Raw genomic sequence first — 16,135 nt, 5'->3', positions numbered from 1 at the left:
GATGTGGTTGACGTATCATTAGTACAAAGAACACTAGAAATAATAAAAATTACATACAAGTCAATTGACCACCTAGCGATGACTACAAGCACTGGAGCGAGCCGAAGGCGCGCCACCGTCATCACCCCTCCTTCACTGGATTCGGACAAAACCCAATGTAGTAGACAGTCGGGAAGTCGTCGTGCTAAGGCCCCACAGGACCAGCACACCAGAACAACAATCGTCGCGGATAAAGAGACGTGTAGATCAGAATAATCCAACCTGTAGACACACGAACATAAAAGCACCAAGATTGGATCCATTGAGATCCACCGAAGACCGACACCAACCGAATCCCACGAGATTCGCCAGAGACACACCTCCACATGCCTTCAGACTATTTTGTACGCACCGTCAGAATGGGGACTAGGCAGGGAAGACCTTATTCCAACTATAGGGAGTCGTCACCGTCCTGCCTTCCTGAGTAGGACACAAACCCCAATCAACTAAAAAGGAGCTCAAAACAGAGTAGGAGCCCTTCCACCGCCCGAGGTCCACCGCGCCTCCATGGCCCTAAGGCCACCAAAGACAAGGCAGATCAGCGGCGGCGCCGGTGAGAGGCGAGAACACCCTCATCTTGGGGAACGAGATCCTGTGACTTAGATCGATCTACTGCAGAGGGAAGTAGTACGCCCTGGGCCGTCCGTTGGTGATCTAACGGCATTCGCTGGTGGAGTACAACAAAGCGCTCTTTCGTTCGTGCCCACACGAACACAAGCGGCCCAATCCTACGCCATCCACCGATTCATCGCTCGCTTGAGCTCTCGTCTCGCTTGTAAAAAAAACTCTCGCCTCGCCTTAGGTTAGCCGTCGGGGACGAGCAGCTCCGGCAAGACGCGAGTTCGCCTAGCCGTGGAGGAGGCGGAGCTAGCCTCTGCCCCGTCCAGGGTGTGACGCCGCCTAGCCGCGGAGGCAACTGAGCCTCAGAGCGAGACGCGATGCCTCGGAGCCGTCGAGGCCATGGAGCTGCGGATCCGGCGCCGTCGAGGCCGTGGAGCTGCGGAGCCGGCGCCGTCAACGCCCCCGAGCTGCCGAGGCCACGAAGCCAACGCCGTCAAGGCTTCTGCGGGCCATCTGCTCGGCTGCTTGCATTTGGTCTTGCTGTACGAAATTTTTCAGAGTAAAAACAGAAAAGCTCTGTATGACTGAACTAGTGTTCTACTCTGTTGTAGTTCTGCTGTAAAAGCTCTGTTGTTACTCTAGTTCTGCTGAATTGATCAGATTTGAATGGTACTTGTACATGTGCAGAGTTGAACAGACTTTGTAAATGGCAAATGCTCATGCTTTCTTGAATGTTTGTTATGACTGAAAAATAGTTCGAGTAAACTACTTGTGCCTATGCAGAAAAGAACAAACAATTTGTGTGTGTGCGCAGAATCGAACAGAACTGAACTGAGCGCAACTGGTAGGCAACTTAAATGTGCAGAATTGAGCAGAACTGGAGTATGACTAAAAGTATTGAAGAAGGAATTCTGGAAGAGAACAAGCCAAGTTCTTTTTCGTTTCACACTTTTTGTTTCGGTATCTTTTTTCTTTAGGCATGCATTAGCCAACAAGTCAGAAAGGTGTTTATGTAATACTTGTTTCTTCATTCTCCTCTTTTTTCTTCTCTTCATTCTTCTCCTTTTTCTTCTCTTCATTCTTCTCATTACCCTTCTCTTCATGTAGATGTTTGACAGCATTCGGCATAATGTGAAAGGGACCAACAGGTATTAGGTGTTAAGGAAATAGAAAAATAACATGAACATTAGACTTGTGGAAGTGTATAGAAAATATTGGGAGTAATACCTTTGGAAAAAGATTATTACAAGAGAATAAGCAAACAGTAGTGGTGATTGGGACCAATAGGTATTAGGTGCTAAGGAAATTCTACAAAATACAGAACATGGTAATGAGTCATAAGTATTACTCCATGCCTTGGAAATAATCGCATGACAGGACAACAATGTATCTCTTGAATCTACAGATTTCACTACTATGCAGGGAATCTACAGATTTCACTACTATGCAGGGTATCTACAGATTTCACTACTATGCAGGGAATCACTACAGATTTCACACTGTATCGAACTTCAGGAGGACAAGAAAAAAAATCAGGAAAAATTACTTATTGGAATTAGAATCATGGTGTGCTGTGTTAGCCTTGTTTTCCACCTCAGTTGCTTCTTTCATCAGAAAAAGGGGTTCCTGATCAGAGTTCAGCAGGCTGCTCTTCCATGAGAAAAAGGAAAAATTGATCAAGTTCTAAAATAATGGGATGGTGGAACGTCGATCAATTGTGTTCATGTGTTAGGCGTCGAGAGAAAGGACTGTGGAGACATACCTGAGATCGGCGAGCAGAGCAGCAGTCCCCGCCGGGCGCCAGCGATCTCCTTCCAGTGAACTTTGCCGCCGTTTCTGTAATCCTCGCGCCTTTTTCTGTGGCCTCTCGTGCCCTTTTCCCCTCCCTTGCGTCGCGTTGGGCCGCATGGACCGGTAGTTTTGCTGGCGAACTGAGCAACAGAGCCCGTTCTACGTTCCTGCCATCGGATGGCCAATGGACGGCGCATGGCGTACTACTTCCCTCTGCAGTAGATCGATCTAAGTTAGAGGATCTCGTTCCATCTTGGGAGGAGTTTCTCGCGAGGAGAGCTAGATGCGATCTGATGTTGATGTTGAATATGCCCCCAATCACACTGCCTATGTGAACAAATTCTAAAACTTTGCCTAAGCAGCTTAATAACTAGAAAAACCTAACCGATAGCCTACTACGTATACTTCTTACTTTCACTTTGACTTTCAATACCTCTCCCCTAGTGTACTCGAGAGCTTGAAGGGGAAGACAGACTAGAAGACTTCCACACCATAACTTCCTTCCTTGGTTGACTGTCTGACCTTCAAGAAACTAGACAAACTGTAATAACTCACTCACTTCACTATGATAACTATCTTTCGAACAGGACTACTACTTAAAGGCTAAAAAGACCCAACCTAAAGTTGAGACATACAACATAATTCATAAAAGTAGGCCATACATAGAACCAAACTCGCCATGTTGCCAACGAAAGTATAGGTATCCAAATTACCACCCATACGCTATAGAAGACACTACAATATAAAAAATGAACTTGTAATTCACATAAATTGAGTGTTGTGATTTTTGAATATATTCAAAATAGATAGCTTGGAAGAATATAGATGGCCAGACAAAACATACCAATAATGTGCTACACATATCACAAGGCAAAATGACATTTCCAAAACTTTGGTGTGGTAAAATGTTTTAATAGTATCCCTAGTATCAACTGATTTGAATAAGTCTCGTTCGGTGGGGGCATGCCTGGGCATCGTACAGTGTCGCTTGCAAAGCAAACCCTGGCAATTGCCCAGGGTCGCTGGGCGCTGACTCTGCTACTACTTCAAGGACGTTCACACCCTGATATGTTCACGGACAAGTCCGGACAGATGACGCTCATATACATATACTACTCGCAAACAAGTGCAACCAAATGTGAAAAGCATCGGATGTTTAAAAAGTTTCATAATTTGCAACCATCAAACAAGAAAAAGACATATGATGTCGGAATCGAATGAATCATTTCACTCCACGCCCTCTTTTCCCGCCGCATAGCGTGCAAAGATGCGGCTATGTATTTGGTGAACGTACTTCGCCACATTGTGATCTACGTCATCGGCTTTCACATACAAGACCTTAGACTCCTCGCACATTTGCTTGACAACAAGATTCTTCTCCTTGAGGCTCTTCTTTTCTTGCATGCCCATGAACACTTTAAATCTCCCCTCCTTCTTTTCCTCTTCGAGCTCATTATGCTTGTCACTTACCTCCTCCTTCTTCTTCGCCATGTCATCCCATGTGTTCGTCATCTTGGTCGCCGCTCCATTGGGCTTCTCATTCTCATTCTCCCATTTCTTCTTCCTCGACCTTGGCACACGGGTGGCTGGTGGGAGCCTTGTTCCAACTCCACCACTTGTTTCACCAACTCCACCCTCTTTTTCGTCAGCGGTCTTGAGTGAATTGTCTATGTCACTCCACTTGTTTTGGTCATTCAACTTGGTCCAACAAATGATGCATCGTGAATGGCTTTCCCTCGTTTTTTTTTTACAACACCACCGCGAGGCTGAGGTTTTGCAAAGCAATACAATCACATTATCACCACAATGCAATGTAGAGGAAAACGATCACATGCTCAACACACAGAGCAAAACTTATGAGCATGTGGAGTACCACGCCACTTGGTATCAGGTTTTTCATTTGTGAATATGCACCACCAAACTTGTTAATGTACTCTTGAATAGCGTGCCACTAATGGCCGTCATTCGGTGAGAGGCAAGGTGCAAGAATGCTTAGGCCTTCTACAATGCAAGGTGCTTAGAAAAATAAGCCAATTTTTGTAACCATTCATGCTTATTTATAGAGCTTACACACTTAATTAGGCACCCCTTATGTAGAGATAAACATTGGTGCTCGAGAAAAACTCGGTTTATTTTACCAAACCTTGTGCAGTGCAAGGTGCCTAGGAGATGTGCTTAGAGAAATAAATTAGTTTTTTTAATGTGCTTCATTGCAAAGGGTAAATGCTTAGTTAGGCACCCCTTCTTTAGAGATAAACACGGATGTTTAAGAAAAAATAATTTATTTTACTAAGCACCTCCCTAAGCATCTTTCATTGTAAGGCCTCAGGAAAACTCCAACGAGCTGGCCGAAACAGACATAAGATTTGTCCGTTTAGGTGACCAAACGGGCAGGCGTCAAACCCCTGTCAGCCCTTACCTGGCTGCAACAAGGGGATGACCCATTTGGTCCTCCCGTGTCTTTTTTTCAATATTTGGCATATTTCCATCAAAATGAGATAACAAACATATTTAGTAAAAAATATAGCATTTTTCCATAGTACCAAGAGAATATTTTATGCCATGCCGGCGGTCGTGGCTGTGACAACGACCGGCTCATAGACTATCCCTAACATGAGGAGGGCATGTTGCATGACTTTGATGATAATGACCTTGGTGTCGACAACGGCGCTGCAGCCTGGCAGCAGCAACGACGGTGTCTTCTTTCATCTTGAGCCTCTTCCTCCGGTTGTACTGCTCTGCCGACTCGGACGTCTCTGCTTCGGCGTGAGCTCTTTCTTCGGCTTCATCGGGGCCACAGAGCGCGCACCCCGGCGGGGACGAGGGCGGCTATGACCGGGGCGGGTGCGGTTACGTTAGCCATGGCAGCGGTGGGTGGGGTGGAGGTGTGAGGGTTTTGTTGGGGAACATAGTAATTTCAAAAAAATTCCTACGCACCCATAGGATCATGGTGATGCATAGCAACGAGAGGGGAGAGTGTGTCCACGTACCCTCGTAGACCGAAAGCGGAAGCGTTAGCACAACACGGTTGATGTAGTCGTACGTATTCACGATCCGACCGATCCAAGTACCGAACGCACGGCACCTCCGAGTTCAGCACACGTTCAACTCGATGACGTCCCGCGAGCTCCGATCCAGCAAAGCTTCACCGGAGAGTTTCGTCAGCACGACGGCGTGATGACGGTGATGATGATGCTACCGACGCAGGGCTTCACCTAAGCACCGCTACGATATGATCGAGGTGGATTATGGTGGAGGGGGGCACCGCACACGGCTGGGAGAGATCAATAGATCAACTTGTGTGTGTCTAGAGGTGCCCCCTGCCCCCGTATATAAAGGAGCAAGGGGGAGGCCGGCCGGCCCCTGTAGGCGCGCCAGGAGGAGGAGTCCTCCTCCTAGTAGGAGTAGGACTCCCCTCTTTCCTACTCCTACTAGGAGGGGGAAAGGAAGGGGGAGAGGGAGAAGGAAAGGGGGCCCCCCCTCTCCTAGTCCAATTCAGACCAGAGGGGGGGCGCGCGGCCTGCCCTAGGCCAGCCCTCTTTCTCTCCACTAAGGCCCATTATTTCTCCCGGGGGGGTTCCGGTAACCCTCCGGCACTCCGGTTTTTTCCGAAACCACCCGGAACATTTCCGGTGTCCGAATATAGTCGTCCAATATATCGATCTTTACGTCTCGACCATTTCGAGACTCCTCGTCATGTCCATGATCATATCCGGGACTCAGAACTACCTTCGGTTCATCAAAACACAAAAACTCATAATACCGATCGTCACCGAACTTTAAGCATGCGGACCCTACGGGTTCGAGAACTATGTAGACATGACCGAGACATGTCTCCGGTCAATAACCAATAGCGGAACCTGGATGCTCATATTGGCTCCCACATATTCTACGAAGATCTTTATCGGTCAAACCGCATAACAACATACGTTGTTCCCTTTGTCATCGGTATGTTACTTGCCCGAGATTCGATCGTCGGTATCTCAATACCTAGCTAAATCTCGTTACCGGCAAGTCTCTTTACTCGTTACGTAATACATCATCCCGCAACTAACTCATTAGTCACATTGCTTGCAAGGCTTATTGTGATGTGCATTACCGAGAGGGCCCAGAGATATCTCTCCGACAGTCGGAGTGACAAATCCTAATCTCGATCTATGCCAACTCAACAAATACCATCGGAGACACCTGTAGAGCACCTTTATAACCACCCAGTTACGTTGTGACGTTTGGTAGCACACAAAGTGTTCCTCCGGTAATCGGGAGTTGCATAATCTCATAGTCATAGGAACATGTATAAGTCATGAAGAAAGCAATAGCAGTAAACTAAACGATCAAATGCTAAGCTAACGGAATGGGTCAAGTCAATCACATCATTCTCCTAATGATGTGATCCCGTTAATCAAATGACAACTCATGTCTATGGTTAGGAAACTTAACCATCTTTGATTAACGAGCTAGTCAAGTAGAGGCATACTAGTGACATTATGTTTGTCTATGTATTCACGCATGTATTATGTTTCCGGTTAATACAATTCTAGTATGGATAATAAACATTTATCATGATATGAGAAAATAAATAATAACTTTATTATTGCCTCTAGGGCATATTTCCTTCAGGTTTTTAGAGAGAAAAGTATGGAGTGAAGATGTGTGCCACTAATGGGCGGGCCAAGGGAAGACAAGGCAACGTCCGTGGTGCATCCGTGCGGATGCAAACCCAACTAAATTTTGGACCGAAAATGAGTCTAAACGAACAGCAAAACAAACATCTATGTGGTGTCACCGCATTGGGCATGATTTTCATTCGCGCGGATATAAACGAACGCAGATGGACAAAATAGGTTGGCCGTTTGAGTTTGCCTTAGCACGTCCGAGGAAATCCAGATGCACGGACGCGGTGTACACGGTCCGATCGGCGCGAGGAGGATCGGGATCCGTCCGATCGATTCTCACATGTGACAAATCGCCAGTCCGCTGGTTCCCCACCAGCCAAAACCCTCGCCACCGCCGCCGGCCATCTGCGGCGACATTCTGTTGCCTGCGCCGCCGCCTTCTAAGGCATTGCCGCCGTTGTACGCCGACGCCCACACCGTGGAGTACCCCCCCCCCCCCCCCCCCCCAATCCTGGATGCGGTGAGTCGTGTATTCCGCCATCCTATTACTCGTGAAATACCTAGAAAGACAAATATTTAAGAACGGAGGGAGTACTTTGCAGTTTTGATTTGTCATTTAAAACACTTTTTTTTGTTTTCTATCATTTGTTTACAGCTTTGTTCTTGCCAGAAGTTAAATTTTCTGTTTCGGTCCATTGCTTTTTGTTCATCTACAGATGGCCTAGGTTGCAGATACCACTATGCTCATAAACTTCTATTCTGTTGCTCTAGGTCGCAGATGTTTCTAAATTGCTGTTCAACTATCACAAAAGTATAAACTTTGGAGAGGATGATAGTCCTGATTCAATTCCTCAGGTGTGCCCCCTTCCACTCGAATTACCTCAGAGTTTTATTGTTCAATGTTTTTGTTCATATATTAGGAAAAGGCAAATAGTGAGCAGACACATGCGATGGAGTGTACTGGTGAATTGAAAGGACCTCTTTCCTGCAGCGATCTTGGGCGGAGAAAAAGGAAACCATCAAGGTGAATGATGCTTTCCTATTTCCATCATCAAGTTCTTTTCACAGCATTGTGGCTTTGCAGTTAAGCACCATCATTTTTCCCCAAGTATGGCAAAAACCTGAGCCAAGAATTTCATATACTAGAAATATTGTCACACATTATTAGGGTTTGACATTTGTGTATGGCATGAACAAAGAAGCCCTTTAGATTTTTCTCCTCTGCCCCTGTTAGGGTTATTTGTTGTATTTCCTTGCATGAAGCAAGCATTGTTATATTGTGCCCGAGTTTATTTTAAGTAGATCTCGTTTGATCTTAGATTTGAGAGCTATGTTTATGATGAGGATGAAGGTGATTTAGATGCTTCAAAGGATGCAGACTTCTGGCTCAATCCATGCTGCAAGTCAAAGAAGATATCTATGAAGACGGTATGGACTTAGCATGTTCACATGTTTGGATCTACTCTGCATATTCACACGCAGGCTGAAATTTTGGGTTAAATTGATTCAGCTTTGAGTCGTAAAAGGCATAGAAATTGCTTTCCTTAGAACTTATCAAATGAAACAACTATCCTGAAAATCCAAACTATTTCACGGGCTATATGAGTTTTGGCTTTTATTTTTCATACACCCCCAGACATCTATTTGGTGTTCTATTCTAGTTAACCCAATTGTGTCTCCAGATTGTCAACTCTGGGCGTACAACTGCTATCGTAAATGGGTTAGGTGGCTCACAGGATACCAAAGCAGCAGTCTCTTGCAACAAAGAAAACACATGTCTTCCTCTTATCACCGCAGAACAGTATGCACGTCGAAATGCGATTTTGTCTTCTCTGGTAGTTGCATGGTCTCCAGTTGTGCCATCACGCGGCACGACTTCATATTTGTTGAGAAATCGGTGCATTCTTGCTGTTGGCTCCAAGTCTGGGGACGTTTCATTTTGGAAAATATGCAAGCCCGAGTATTACACCATAGATGTTTGCATGGTTACCAGAGATCCAATACTCATCGGGGTTCTCAAAGCACATAATTCATGGGTTAGTGCCATCAGTTGGGAAGTTTCCTTTCCAGACTCTTCAAAGTCCTCACTACTTTTAGCAACTGGATGTTCGGATGGTGAACACAATCACGTCAATTCTTTTCCAGTCTTTCCCACTGTGTGCTTGACATGTTTTTGTTGACTTCGCTCCTTGTATAATTCATTAAATGGCAGAAGGATAATGTGTATAATGAACAATGAAGTTTGAACATGACATTTGAGCTAGTAAATAGTGCTTCAAACAAGTTCCCAGATAAGCACGAGACATGCATTTTCATGCTTCTGCCTTAAATGAAAATTCTTTATAAAGATTATTAAAAAGCTAAACTCACTACTTTACCATGTGAAACCCACTTATTGATGAAAATTATCCCCATTGGAAAATGATTTTCCTGGTCTTCAGCACCAAATATAAATTTTACCACCTCTGTTCGTAAATAGATGACATCCTAGAATGTGTGCAGTCAAACTTCCCTAACTTTGGCTCATATTATATCAAAACTTATTTTGTTTCCTCGTTGAAATTGATATTATTACATTTGTAATGAATGCAACATATGTTTTTTAGTTTGAAAAATGAAAAATATATTCATAATGTCACTAGATTTTTATCGCCGTATACATGTGAAAGAACGGTCAAAGTTGCGTATTGGAGACCATGTCCAAATTGAAAGTGTATATGCTTATTATTCCTTGTCACTCCCTAGTCCCTACATTGATGATAGTTCACTAGAAACCCTTTCATATCTCACCGTGGGAAATTATATCTTTTCAGTGTGAAGATATGGTCCGGTAATACCGAAGGATTAAATCAATGTACATATGTAAAAGAATTGCCATTTTCATTATTGGTTGAGGTATATAATAAGCATTGTCTTGTTTTTATGTTCTTCATATTTTTATTTATGCACATAATTGATGTTCGACTAGCAATTGATGAAACATCCAATGGACATGGGCCTGCATGTCTTTTCAGTTTAATGTTATTCAACTCAAAATGGTCTACTGGTCAGGTCACTACTAATTTGTCAGCACCAGTCTCGTCAGTTTCATTATCTGTACCAGCTCAGCCTCAACATGGGGTTAGTTTTAACTTGGCAATCGGAAGAGTATCCGGGTCACTGGAGACATGGATGTGGGATCCATGTAGAAACAAAATTGAGAATACCAGTGCATGTCATGCACATGATCAAGTGGTAAAGCTTCATTGCATTTCAGCATCTTTTCTCTTCAATAAAGGATCTTTTTTCTAACTTTACCTGAGGTGACAGGTTTATCGTGGGGTTTGGATGGCCATTGTTTATACAGCTGCAGCCAGGTCAGTTGAATTATCATGGCACTGTTTAGGTACAGGTTTATCATTATTTATTTTATTAGCTGTCTACCTTCGAGTAAAATCTGTTTGTTCTCTGAAGTTAACCTACTCATACTCATAGCATGTAGCTTTGCATTTTGACTAGTTGCTGATTACCTATCTGAAAGAGCTACGTTGGTGAGGTTCATTCTGTGTTTGTATACCCTCACTCGGTGACTGCATGTAACAGCAGCAATAGGTGATTTTCACATCAAGTCGTGCATTTTCTGTCTATATTTTTCATGAGGCCACAAATTCACAATTGCTTCAATCGGATTCTAGATCTTTCCATGCAGTTCGAATTGACCCAAAGTACAAGTTTGAAGTTTCCATTTGTTCCAGATCTTCAATACTGGAATTAACAAACTTGCTACTTTTCCCTAAAAAAAACACTTGCTACTAAGGCCCCGCTTGGAATGGGGGTAAATTTATACACCCGTATTACTTTTACAGGTGTATATCACCAGCCATATGTGATTTCCCACCGGAAAAGAAAACGGCCAATTGAGGTCTGTATCTTTTACAGGTGTAAACGTGTGGAAAACGACAATCGAATCAGGCCCTAATATTGTGAGATGAGCAACAATCTCAATTGGACTTACCACATGAACATCCGTTGCCTATAACAGTACAAGCACAGCATATATTTCTCTTTTCTTGAATCCAAAAGAAATCACCAATTATTGTCCTGATTGGAACTCATCAGAGAGATGATGGACATGATTAAAGCTAATAATTTTTTGAGGATTTGGGTCAAAATGAAAACAGAGACTTGGTTCTCAATGTTATCAGCGCGTATGCCCCGCAAGTAGGCCACAATGAGAACACCAAGAGGGAGTTCTGGGACATGGTTAGGAGTGTACCGATTGGTGAGAAGCTCTTCATAGGAGGAGACCTCAATGGCCACGTGGGTACATCTAACACAGGTTTTGAAGGGGCGCATGGGGGCTTTGGCTATGACATCAGGAATCAAGAAGGAGAAGATGTCTTAAGCTTTGCTCTAGCCTACAACATGATTGTAGCTAACACCCTCTTTAGAAAGAGAGAATCACATCTGGTGACTTTTAGTAGTGGCCAACACTCTAGCCAGATTGATTTCATCCTCTCGAGAAGAGAAGATAGGCGTGCGTGCCTAGACTGTAAGGTGATACCTGGAGAGAGTGTTGTACCCCAGCATAAGCTGGTGGTTGCTGACTTCCGCTTTCGGATTCGTGTCCAGCGGGATAAGCGTGCCAAAGTCGCTAGAACGAAGTGGTGGAAGCTCAAGGGGGAGGTAGCTCGGGCGTTCAAGGAGAGGGTCATTAAGGAGGGCCCTTGGGAGGAAGGAGGGGATGCGGACAATGTGTGGATGAAGATGGCGACTTGCATTCGTAAGGTGGCCTCGGAGGAGTTTGGAGTGTCCAGGGGAAGGAGAAGCGAAGATAAGGATACCTGGTGGTGGAATGATGATATCCAGAAGACGATTAAAGAGAAGAAAGATTGCTTCAGACACCTATACCTAGATAGGAGTGCAGGCAACATAGAGAGGTACAAGATGGCGAAGAAGGCCGCAAAGCGAGTTGTTGGTGAAGCAAGGGGTCGGGCATATGAGGACCTCTACCAACGGTTAGGCACGAAGGAAGGCGAAAGGGACATCTATAAGATGGCCAAGATCCGAGAGAGGAAGACGAGGGATATTGGCCAAGTCAAATGCATCAAGGACGGAGCAGGCCAACTCTTGGTGAAGGATGAGGAGATTAAGCATAGATGGCGGGAGTACTTCGACAAGCTGTTCAATGGGGAGAATAAGAGTTCTACCATTGAACTGGACGACTCCTTTGATGAGACCAACATGTGTTTTGTGCGGCGAATCCAGGAGTCTGAGGTCAAGGAGGCTTTAGAAAGGATGAAAGGAGGCAAGGCGATGGGCCCTGATTGTATCCCCATTGAGGTGTGGAAAGGTCTCGGGGACACAGCGATAGTATGGCTAACCAAGCTTTTCAACCTCATTTTTCGGGCAAACAAGATGCCAGAAGAATGGAGACGGAGTATATTAGTACCAATCTTCAAGAACAAGGGGGATGTTCAGAGTTGTACTAATTACCGTGGAATTAAGCTGATGAGCCATACAATGAAGCTATGGGAGAGAGTCATTGAGCACCGCTTAAGAAGAATGACAAGCGTGACCAAAAATCAGTTTGGTTTCATGCCTGGGAGGTCGACCATGGAAGCCATTTTCTTGGTACGACAACTTATGGAGAGATATAGGGAGCAAAAGAAGGACTTGCATATGGTGTTCATTGACTTGGAGAAGGCCTATGATAAGATACCACGGAATGTCATGTGGTGGGCCTTGGAGAAACACAAAGTCCCAGCAAAGTACATTACCCTCATCAAGGACATGTACGATAATGTTGTGACAAGTGTTCGAACAAGTGATGTCGACACTAATGACTTCCCGATTAAGATAGGACTGCATCAGGGGTCAGCTTTGAGCCCTTATCTTTTTGCATTGGTGATGGATGAGGTCACAAGGGATATACAAGGAGATATCCCATGGTGTATGCTCTTTGCGGATGATGTGGTGCTAGTTGACGATAGTCGGACGGGGGTAAATAGGAAGTTAGAGTTATGGAGACAAACCTTGGAATCAAAAGGGTTTAGGCTTAGTAGAACTAAAACCGAGTACATGATGTGCAGTTTCAGTACTACTAGGTGTGAGGAGGAGGAGGTTAGCCTTGATGGCCAGGTGGTTCCCCAGAAGGACACCTTTCGGTATTTGGGGTCAATGCTGCAGGGGGATGTGGGTATTGATGAAGATGTGAACCATCGAATCAAAGCCGGATGGATGAAGTGGCGCCAAGCTTCTGGCATTCTCTGTGACAAGAGAGTGCCACAAAAGCTAAAAGGCAAGTTCTACAGGACGGCGCTTCGACCCGCAATGTTGTATGGCGCTGAGTGTTGGCCGACTAAAAGGCGACATGTTCAACAGTTAGGTGTGGCGGAGATGCGTATGTTGAGATGGATGTGTGGCCACACGAGGAAGGATCGAGTCTGGAATGATGATATACGAGATAGATTTGGGGTAGCACCAATTGAAGAGAAGCTTGTCCAACATCGTCTGAGATGGTTTGGGCATATTCAGCGCAGGCCTCCAGAAGCTCCAGTGCATAGCGGACGGCTAAAGCGTGCGGAGAATGTCGAGAGAGGGCGGGGTAGACCGAATTTGACATGGGAGGAGTCCGTTAAGAGAGACCTGAAGGATTGGAGTATCACCAAAGAGCTAGCTATGGATAGGGGTGCGTGGAAGCTTGCTATCCATGTGCCAGAGCCATGAGTTGGTTGCGAGATCTTATGGGTTTCACCTCTAGCTTACCCCAACTTGTTTGGGACTAAAGGCTTTGTTGTTGTTGTTGTTGTTGTTGATCAAAATGAAAACAGAGCAGGGGCCTATGGTCAAAAAATCCCTCAAGCGGGAAGCTAGTCGACCACTTGACCTTGTTATGGCTAAAATGACCACTATCCTGACCCGTTAACAATTAATTTATTGTACCAGTAATGCTGATGGCCATCAGGCCATGTGCCCATCTGCTGGGACAATACCTTTTGACACTATCAAGCTGAGCTTTCTTGTGTAATAATTACTGAAAAATTACAGTTCTAGGTATCTGGTGCAGTTGTTGCAGTTTTAGCATATGTGCTTTGTTCATTACTTAAACCCTGTTTTTCATGCTAATGCATAATATTTTCTTCTTTATATCAGGATAATTCTGCACACTGTTGGATTTTCGAGAAACAGAAACTTGAAGAAATTCCCGTGCACACAAATTTTCAGGAGCTAAAAGAGTCAACAGATGTAAGAAAATCAGCATCCTCTAATCCCTCTTTTTTCTCTGAATGTGTGTTTTATTCTTTCTGATTGGCATATGCAATGTGCATGCAGCTATCAGAAGTATCTGATCAATGCTTTGGACTTCCAATTGCACCAGGACAACTAATGGTTGCTGTGGTATGTTGTAGGTCTTTTCTTATATACATTTGTTGCTCAACTGCACAATTTTGTACTTGAGCTTCTATACATATACGTGAGTACAAATTGATGAACATTGTTTCCTTCAGGTCCGCACTTTGGATCCAAATCTGTTAGATCAGATGTATCAAGCCAGGTAATTTTGCTTACAGTTCACTGAAAAGTACTCAGGTGTTTTTGTAAAAATCTTCATACAATTGTCACATTTTTAAGATAACATTAGGGAATGCTTAGTTGCTTGTAACAATTTTTAATGTATAAAACAGGACACAAAAAGCAGTGGTTGAGTTCATTTGGATTGGTGGTCAGTTCCTTGGTCTTCCACTAGACAAGGGCATTTATATCTGCAGTCCACAATCTGGCACTAACTTCTTATGGTGGGGATCCAACATAGTTTGGTCATTGAAGAAATATGAAAATGGTGAACGAGGACTGATCTTATGGGATATCATAGTTGCGCAACAAGTGCTAAAGAAATCCGCACCGACCTTTCTGGAAACGTTAATGCATAAATGGGTCCCAAGTCTGCTTTCATATGATCAGTGTGATTCTATCATTATCTCGCATCGTTCGAGAAATTACATGATATCCAAGGCCAGCTTGCGGAAGTTACACTTGCTGAATATCGTTTGTAGGAAAGTAATGCTTAGCGACCATCTGCAGTATTCTCCTGGTGGAGAAGAGGGTAACAATGCGGCAACTGATTTATGGACCAATCTTCTAGTGAGTAGCGAAACAGAGCTGCTGGAGAGGCTTTTGGCTTTCACTTTTGCTGCTGTCTTGGGTCGAATATCATATTTGCGGAAGGGTGTCTCTAATGACAACCGGTGGTTTCCTGTTGGTATTGCCCAGATGGATTCTTGGGTATCTATGAATAGTGGAGAAGTGCACAATGAGCTCAAGTCTCTGAAATCGAGGATCAAAGACTTAGGAAGCAGGTATTCGTTTTGCCAAGTTAATCGACTATCCTCCCTTTAGCCAGTTTCACTCCTGAAAGGACATAAAACATGCATACTTTTTTCAACAGCTTACTAAAACCAAAATTTGGATGTCGCGTGTTTCTAAAACTGTTCTCCTCTCGCAGGATCGACTCGGTGTGTGAATATTCGGTTGAAGAAACCTGCCCCTACTGCTCTGCGCCAGTGCCCTTCGAGTCACCTGAAGCAGCCTTGTGCGGGAGCGGGGTTCCTGATACGGTCCCAGCTGAAAGGCACAGGCTGTCGAGGTGCGCAGCGTCGATGCGCCTATGCTCCGTCCTGCAACCAGCCTGGCACTGCGCATGTTGCGGAGGAATGGTTGAGAAACTGGTGCCGGAGGCCTTCTTCACCATGACGGCATCCCCTCTGGATGCTGACAATGACAGTGAATCGCTTTGCTTATCGTCACCTGCCGTTCCACTTTGCCCCTTCTGCGGCATAGTGCTGCAGAGGTCGGCACCGGCGTTCCTGCTCTCCGTCTCCCCGTTGTAGAAGCTAGTGGGACTCCCCAGTTCCAAGTGTTACATCCAGTTCTTCTTCCTTTGCAGTAGTGTGCGCCTGTTGTTAGTAGACGCTGCTTGTAGTCTGCGGCGAAACAAGTGTGGATTTAAGTAACAGTATGGTGACATGTTCCTCGTGTAGCCCCTCATAGTACTGCTAGGCAATAAAGCATATATCGAGATTTTTTCTTATGATAAATACTCCGCCATGGCTCGGCTGCGTGCATGCACGCCCCCGTCATTCCTCGAC

At 44.8% G+C, this 16,135-nt stretch overlaps 1 protein-coding gene across 1 annotated transcript; it reads left to right on the top strand.

Moving 5' to 3' along the window:
* The first annotated feature begins 977 nt into the window (after positions 1-977).
* On the top strand, positions 978-15,877 carry LOC123076294 (uncharacterized). The gene is made up of 13 exons (XM_044498620.1): positions 978-1,142; positions 7,779-7,862; positions 7,928-8,031; positions 8,327-8,435; positions 8,690-9,123; positions 9,818-9,902; positions 10,059-10,241; positions 10,310-10,363; positions 14,142-14,234; positions 14,322-14,387; positions 14,498-14,544; positions 14,675-15,346; positions 15,493-15,877. The coding sequence occupies exons 1-13, from the start codon at positions 978-980 to the stop codon at positions 15,875-15,877; spliced, it is 2,481 nt and encodes an 826-aa protein (XP_044354555.1).
* Positions 15,878-16,135: the final 258 nt, after the last annotated feature.

Source organism: Triticum aestivum, chromosome 3D (genome assembly GCF_018294505.1).
Source record: "Triticum aestivum cultivar Chinese Spring chromosome 3D, IWGSC CS RefSeq v2.1, whole genome shotgun sequence".
In the NCBI taxonomy this organism is placed as follows: Eukaryota; Viridiplantae; Streptophyta; class Magnoliopsida; order Poales; family Poaceae; genus Triticum; species Triticum aestivum.
Note: the sequence above shows the minus strand (reverse complement) of the source record. Positions and strands in the feature narration are given on the sequence as shown.